Here is a 7,282-nt window from a genome sequence, read left to right on the forward strand (position 1 = left end):
TGTATCTATTATTTCCTCTGCCGGTGGTCACATCAATGAACACAACCAATAATTATAACCTCATTAGAATACTAATTGCTGCCTATTAACGGCTTTAACGATCATTTAATGAGGAGCTGCGGTGTTACTTAGCAACGTAATACATGATAAATTGTAGGTGAAGAAAAAAGTGCGGTCAAAATGTCTCTATTCTTTCGTATATTCAACGCGGTCTTTACCAGGGCCCTTTTCGTGACCCATGCGATCCTAACGTTGGTAAAATTACGCGAAGTTCATGAAATCAAGTTTGGTTACATCGTCTTGTACTGTTTCGGATTGTTGCTGTTGGTCAGCGAAAGTGTTTACACTTTGATCAGAAGAAAAGGATTAGAATACAAATAGTGAGTCGCCCGGCTTTGGGTATTTTTTGGTAGTTTGCTACAGTGACCTCAATAGTATAGTTTATGCCTCGTTACATCTGCACAGCACGAAGGCTAGATAGAAGCCAAATTATTGACTTTTGTGAGGCGCATAGCCGCACACTATCCATGCATGCCAATATGAAGTGTTCACACACAACTCAGAGTGGCGACCTTGTCTTTCTAATCAGTCTGGAGTTTTTACCTTGTGTTAACATACATGATCATTATTTAGTGTCTGGCCAGGAGGTTTGTGTTATCTTCTCACAATACTGTCGCTAATTTGGGCTGTCGAAATGGCTATGTTGGAAGACCAAAATGAAAACAGTTTTGTAAGTCAATACCGAATGTTTGATGTAACAAGTGCTAGTTCGTGAAATTTCATGTCACGGTTTATTAGAACCTTTGGCAACCTATCCTTTGAACTTTTTATAGGAATTCAGTCAAAAATTCTCCGAGTTAGGTTTAATTATCGTAATAATCACAGGCCGTTGGCTTCTTCCAAGAGGAAAGATAACCAGAGATCAACTGTCTGCATTGTTGCTTACGTATGTTGGCACAGCAGCTGACATTATGGGTAGGAAGTCAAGCAACATTTAATGTGCTTGAAAGAATACGTATTTTGAAGTTTTCCCGCAAAGAGTCAACCCTGGTGAAGTAATACAACACCGATTGCCCCATAGCGCAAACCAAAGTTGCTGAAAATCTGTTTTCTTACAGAACTATTCGAAGTTTTTGACGACAAGAAAGAGCTTCGCCTGAATAAGGATCTGTATATCGCCGTACTTTGTACGTACACCTGGAGTGTTCTTCAGTTTGCCTTCGTGAGAACGGCTACCGCCGAGACCGTTGCCGATCATGATCCATTGCGCGAAACAAAGATGGAAGTAAAAAATATGAGAGGCAGATCAGTAAGTCTTACATAGAGTATTAATTTTAGAGTTGCCGAAAAGAAAAATTACTAAAATCGTAGGGAAGCTATTCAAATGACTTGAATCTATGTATGCGTCAGGGACGGATAAAGACTGAAATCCGAAATTTCACAAGCACAAAAAAATGAGTACGAATTTGGCAATAAATAAAACTGGCTTTCTTGTTAAGCACTTTGTTAAAGATACCGATGTATAGAATAATACTTGACCAGGTCAACTAGTCATTGGAAACTGCATGATATAAAACAGACTGATACGATAAAAATATAGTGAAGGTCGAATATACCAGAGTGCAGTATATTCGACCATGGACTATGTTAAGGTCGAATATACCGGAATTAATATGACTTGTTATGATCGACCTTTGGTATAAAGGTCAAATATACCGGAATATGGTATGATCGACCTTTGGTATAAAGGTCAGATATACCGGAATATGGTATGATCGACCTTGGTAAGGTCGAATACACCGGAATATAGTATGCCAGGGGGTACAAATTCTGAGTTTTACTTCCCTTTTTAGCGAACGCTAAGTCAAACGGCAGGCAAGGACCACGAGACACCGAACAAAGTGGCTTTGAACCGCTCCATGCCAAAATACCTTCACAAACTGGTGAAGAAATCTCGCGCACACAACCAGAAAAGATTGCTCGAAGCTTACAGACTGGAAGACGAAGAGATTCGAACGAGAAACAAACTTCTCCTTAAACTACGCGAAGAGCAACTTCGAGAGTTGCAGAAAGCGAAAAAGAGTCGTTTTCATGGCGATCTTTACAACATTCTCGTGGGAATCTTCATGATGGACGCACCGTTTCTTATACTTCGTCTGATCATGATATTTAAGTTCGGTGTGACGACCGATCTTCATTTGTTGTTTACTGGTAAAAATGCTATAGGAGTAAGTTTACTTATCTACAGATTGTGCATTCTTACATGCGCCTACAATTGATGAAACTAGTATATGAGCCAGTATGTGAACCACTACGCTTGCCCAGGAACACTCGTGTTCTGTTATATATTTTCACAGACAACCAAAAAACTTAAGGCGGTTCAAATTCTGTATATAAAAACATGTTTGATTTGTATAAAAAAATTTACAGGTAATTAAATCCATATTCGTACGCGGCTATTTCAGTAGGTTACAGGTCTTTTGAATAGATTCAACGTTTTTCTCTGAACGCCTATGGACAGAAGAGAGGCATATCATTCCTCGTTAAAACGTTCATGAAATTTCTACGTAAATTTTAACATTGAGAAATGCGCTTTATCACGAAGGGAAAGCTCGCGGGTCTTTGTCCTTCAGCTTCGCTTTCTAAGCTAAGATTTTACGTGTGATACGACGTTGAAACATTTCAAATGTCGTCCAGTTCAAGGTAAGGCCATGAAGAAGCCAGGTTTTATCATCTTATCTGGTTGTTGGTGTCTTCGATGGGTCTAGTTTCCTGTTGACCAACAACCTATCTACAAGTACAGGGACAAGAATCGACCGTGGAGTTTTTGAACTTTACGGAAATTGTCACACATCCTGCCATTTGAACCTTCCAACTGACGCAACTCTTCCAGCTAGAACAAAGAAGGAAATTTTCAAAATTCAAATTTGTATCACATCTAACTTTTTTGTTTTGAGACATCGCCCTCTCACCCCCTCGTCTTCCCTCCCTCCTCCTCTTCCCCCTCCTCCTCTTCCCCCCTCCTCTTCCCCCTCCTCCCTCCCTTGCAGCGGATAAGATTTCATTTTGTACCTGTTGTTTAGTGACAGCAATAGGACTCTTCATCACAAACCACCGTACACTCTCGAAGCATGGTGGAGTCGTGATCGACCCTTTATACGTGTAATACTTCAGTTTATTTTCGGTCAGTTCTGGCACTAAATATGAGAGTCTCACGCCATTCTTTAACTCCACTTTGTTGCCTGAAACAAGAGATATTTAAGAGGAGATAAATTTGCAATAAAAACGTTTTGCAACCTCAAAAGCGTCTATATATAAGGCATGCTTACTATAGAAATATCTTAATCCATCTAAAGCTATATAAAAATAGTGTCCATTTCTCCTTAAGAGGGCAAGGAAGAACTTTCACGAAATACCTGGTTCTTTTATCCGAGTCAAGTGTGTGGTGATATCTGTAAGACCTCTGTTGTAATTTAGATCGCCCTAGAACATTTACAAGAAAAACATAGATTTTACATGGAGAAAAATATGAACAGTGAACACGTGTCGTATACAAAGCTCTTTTGTCTGAAGTCTGAACCTGTTAACAAAGCAATTTATCAGCAATTGCGTTACAATTTGATAATCTGTACCAGGACCGCCAACAGATTTGCGAGTATAGAATAGAAGAAGTCCGGACTCTGGACAATGGCGAAGCCTGAAAGCTGTATGCATTAAAGCATGTTAAGGGGGCAACAAAGCGCAATAAAAGATCCCCGGGGATCTGTGCATGATGAGAGTAGATTCATGCAGGACAAAGAACTTCCTCTCTTCGCTACTGTAGTTCTCGTAAAGAAAAAAAATTACCCTTACCCCTAAAAGAACGGCAATTATAACCAGACCATCCGTCTTACTCATCGCTCGATCCAGTGTACGATACTGGTCCTTATAGAACACAAGATGAATCTAAGAAAAACAGTTCAATTAATAGAAATTGTATATATTTTATTATGTAATAACCATGCACAGTGGAACACTGGTCCCAGCACCATACCTCTCCTGGTGTTGGCGCGCCGTCAAACTGGTGCTCAGATCCTGCCATCTCCGTACAGCCGAATCTGAAATATATCTTCTTGAGGACAAAGATATCCTTGCGATGATTGGGAACATTCGTAAGCTGTGCAGAGGCGCGGGACGCGTTCACTGTAAAGACTGGTGAGTGACCGTTGTTTTCCAAATCGCCGAAAACCTGACCGTTTTCGAGGGTAAATTGCACGGAGATTTTCGATCGGTTTTTCTTTCTTCGCGCCCGGTTATGATTTATGTTGATCGGTGATTGTCGTAACCCACTGCACATCTTCGATATGTTTTTCCAAGCTTCGACGCCGTACACTGAAGTGGAAATTAGAAAGTTCGAAATCTCCTGGAAGATTCAAAGCGTTAAGAAAACCCAAAATTATGGTTACTATTCCTCATTTCCTCTTGATATTAAACATGCAATAGAACCTTTTCCCTTTTAGCTTTCAAGCGCGCAATGCGTGACCGTATTGGCTTGATATTATCAAGCAACTTTGAGTTGCGATATATCGCTCTGCTTTGAAGCGATTTTGTTTGTAAGAAAACCTTGCAGATTCTTTTTGCATCTTTGTCAAACTAAATCGCTCCTGAACATGGCGAAATCACAACTCAAATAGACCTTAATAATAAACTACTATCACGCGTTGCGCGCTTGAAAGATAAAAAGAGAAAGGTCTATTAGGCTGGGGAAACCTTTTTCATCCAATCTTACATCTGTAAGCACATGCATTTAAAGTATTTTCGATACAGCGTGCGTTCATACCCAGATCATTTGTTCTTCCGTGGCCCCAGGGTGGAACATCGTCAACATTCTCTAAATCATCCGCTCCTAGAAATCCAAACAGCATTGATTCGCATATGATGATGTGATCAAACCGCGGGCATTATCGATCCGTGGAGACGTTTGGCGCAAGAACCGATATATTTATTACGACAAAAGTTTATCTCGTGAAGAGTACCGGCGAGGTAAACGGACAGACCCTGTTCAGATCCCTGTTTTTTTCATAGGACAAATGGTTGGCATATATATGATGATTATTTATAAGATAAAAGTTATTACAAAATATTTATCAGAACAAAAGTTTGTCTCGTGAAGACTGAAGAGTACGAGATAAACTGACAGACCTTGTTCAGATCCATGTTTTTTTCAAAGGACATAGGGTGATTATATTTATAAGAGCAAAACAAGCTGGGCCGTCAAAGACGACATACATGAGATATAAAATGCGTTGATCGTGTTGGAGGTTGTAATCTTATTAATCCCCTTCTGCAGACTTGCCGACTTCTTTCAAAACAACGACATTCTGGATCCCTTTCGCGAGCATATAAGAAATAAATGGCAATCATTGCTTCCGATTACTTCATCGTTCATATCGCTTTTGAAATTTAACAGTCCTTGATATAAGTATTAGCCTAACATCAAGTATATTATAAAATTATTTCATTCTTACCTTTGGCAGCAGGAAAAGCAGTGAAAGTGCAGTAAAATGAAATAAGAATAGAACAAAACAGCCGCATTCTAGATGAAGATATAAGAGCTTTTGTAAAACAGGCCTAAAAAATATAAAAGCAATTTTTTTTTCAACTTTGTTTGTAGGCTTGGCCGGATACCTGCTACTGAGGGCCTCTGTCAGAATTATATTTATTGATTGACATGCATGTTATGTATAAACAATGCTTCAAAGTTAAAAACTCAAAAAGAAGCCGCAAATTAACCGAGGTTATAGAATAGTCGGAATCACTGAAAGGGTAAATTCTTTTAAGACATTTGCAAAATGACAACTGCGAACATACGGTCTGTCATATAGCCTCTCGACCATGTTTAAGGTCGGAGGAATAGACCTACTGATCTTAAAAACAAAACTAAGATTTGAACATCCTTTTACCTTCATTTGAAATTGGGGATTTGAAATTTAGGTTACGTTTTTATTAACGGTGTAATTCTGGTAATTAGTTTTTATAGTTAAGTTATGAAGTAAATATGTTTGCCCATTTTGCATGGAGTTAAAAAAATTAATATCTCTCTGCATGAGTTAATAAAAGCGTTTCAAAACACATCGTCATCGTGAGCATTAGGCCCACGAATCATGCAAGCCATGTAAATGCGTGACCTTACCTTATTCGTTATTCCTGCACCGAAAAGTTCAGAGAGATCATTGATCATTAAACGATAATAACCCTAATGTTAATGTTTCCTTGATTACACATGTCTCGAATGTGTTAATCGACACTAATATCTTTGGCACAGGACATTGTAGTTCTTCATCTTAGTGCATGCATGGCCATATACAATATCCTCTGACACGACACATTTACACATTGCAAAATCAGATAAAACCTTTCAACACGACGGCAGCAATACAATATCAACATTGAATCCTATTTATTACACATGCACGCGTCCAACTATCCTAAACGTTCATCTTTATCACGCAGTGAAAAGGTGCAACGCCGGTGCATATATACTACTCTGCGAACTAAGGGTCGGGGGAAATTGGGTTCGGAATTAAAAACTCCGAGACTTCGCGTCGCCTCGCTTTCAGACACCACAAATTTAGAACGAATCTAACTAGCCGTATACTCTGAATTCACACATTATTAAAATAAATATAAAAATTAAAACCTACGAAACATCATAACACTAAATATATATCATCAAACCTAAAGCTATTATCAGATTGTTTTAAGTATATTTTCATGCAATGACAATGGCGATAGAAGGAAGTGCTTAGAAAATATTTAAAATCTACATTCCCCCAACTCCTTTTTGCAAAAATCCACATTTCGACAGATCTTTGGAGTTTCGCTAACGAACGATTTCCAAAGCTCAAAAATTCAACCGAAGTTCTATATATTCGCCGTGAAATAAGCCTGATGTTTGGTTGTTTAAACAATATTCTGGCAATTGTTTTGTAAACTTTGTTCCAGTTGAATAGTATGACATATATTTGGCAAACAACATAAAAAAACATTTTTTTCCTACCTCCAACAACGGTGAAATCTTCTTTAAAATACTGCTTTCAGATTGACATCAAGTTTATGGCAAAGGAGAAATAATATATTGTAATTCGCTAGACTATAATCGAGAAGCAAAGCATTAAATGTAGCAATTTGGTCACGATTGACTTCACTCGAGTGACCTTTTCAAAATCTTAGCAGGTCAGCTGGTATTTAAACATAAACACGCGATTAAATTCGGTTTTTGACACATCGTCTGATAAAAATG

At 38.5% G+C, this 7,282-nt stretch overlaps 2 protein-coding genes across 3 annotated transcripts; one reads left to right on the forward strand and one right to left on the reverse strand.

Annotated features, from left to right (window-relative positions):
• Positions 1–151: 151 nt before the first annotated feature.
• On the forward strand, positions 152–2,317 carry LOC114522340 (transmembrane protein 26-like). Its single transcript, XM_028543007.1, has 5 exons — positions 152–380; positions 634–730; positions 834–975; positions 1,119–1,309; positions 1,854–2,317. Exons 1-5 carry the CDS (start codon positions 181–183, stop codon positions 2,277–2,279), a joined length of 1,056 nt encoding a protein of 351 aa, XP_028398808.1. The 5' UTR covers positions 152–180; the 3' UTR covers positions 2,280–2,317.
• A 62-nt stretch (positions 2,318–2,379) lies between these two features.
• Positions 2,380–7,180, reverse strand: LOC114522341 (nacrein-like protein). 2 transcript variants are annotated; one of them, XM_028543008.1, is made up of 8 exons: positions 7,040–7,180; positions 5,508–5,575; positions 4,820–4,885; positions 4,034–4,371; positions 3,853–3,945; positions 3,417–3,483; positions 3,073–3,242; positions 2,380–2,893 (listed from the first exon to the last, which is right to left on the reverse strand). In XM_028543008.1, exons 2-8 carry the CDS (start codon positions 5,572–5,574, stop codon positions 2,792–2,794), a joined length of 903 nt encoding a protein of 300 aa, XP_028398809.1. In that variant the 5' UTR covers position 5,575; positions 7,040–7,180; the 3' UTR covers positions 2,380–2,791. The 2 variants fall into 2 exon arrangements, with proteins under 2 accessions (XP_028398809.1, XP_028398811.1); XM_028543010.1 differs by lacking the exon at positions 7,040–7,180 and having other exon boundaries at positions 5,508–5,659.
• Between the last annotated feature and the right edge of the window lie 102 nt (positions 7,181–7,282).

Source organism: Dendronephthya gigantea, unplaced genomic scaffold (genome assembly GCF_004324835.1).
Source record: "Dendronephthya gigantea isolate DGI-Jeju-01 unplaced genomic scaffold, DenGig_1.0 000022F, whole genome shotgun sequence".
Lineage (NCBI taxonomy): Eukaryota > Metazoa > Cnidaria > Anthozoa > Malacalcyonacea > Nephtheidae > Dendronephthya > Dendronephthya gigantea.

Coding starts and splice junctions, on each gene's coding strand:
- LOC114522341 (XM_028543008.1), bottom strand. CDS start 5,574: ATGCGGCTGTTTTGTTCTATTCTTATTTCATTTTACTGCACTTTCACT. Junction 4,886..5,507: donor TGCTTTTCCTGCTGCCAAAG/GTAAGAATGAAA, acceptor TTGGATTTCTAG/GAGCGGATGATTTAGAGAAT. Junction 3,243..3,416: donor GACTCGGATAAAAGAACCAG/GTATTTCGTGAA, acceptor CTCTTGTTTCAG/GCAACAAAGTGGAGTTAAAG.
- LOC114522340 (XM_028543007.1), top strand. CDS start 181: ATGTCTCTATTCTTTCGTATATTCAACGCGGTCTTTACCAGGGCCCTT. Junction 381..633: donor AAAGGATTAGAATACAAATA/GTGAGTCGCCCG, acceptor ATCATTATTTAG/TGTCTGGCCAGGAGGTTTGT. Junction 731..833: donor ACCAAAATGAAAACAGTTTT/GTAAGTCAATAC, acceptor AACTTTTTATAG/GAATTCAGTCAAAAATTCTC.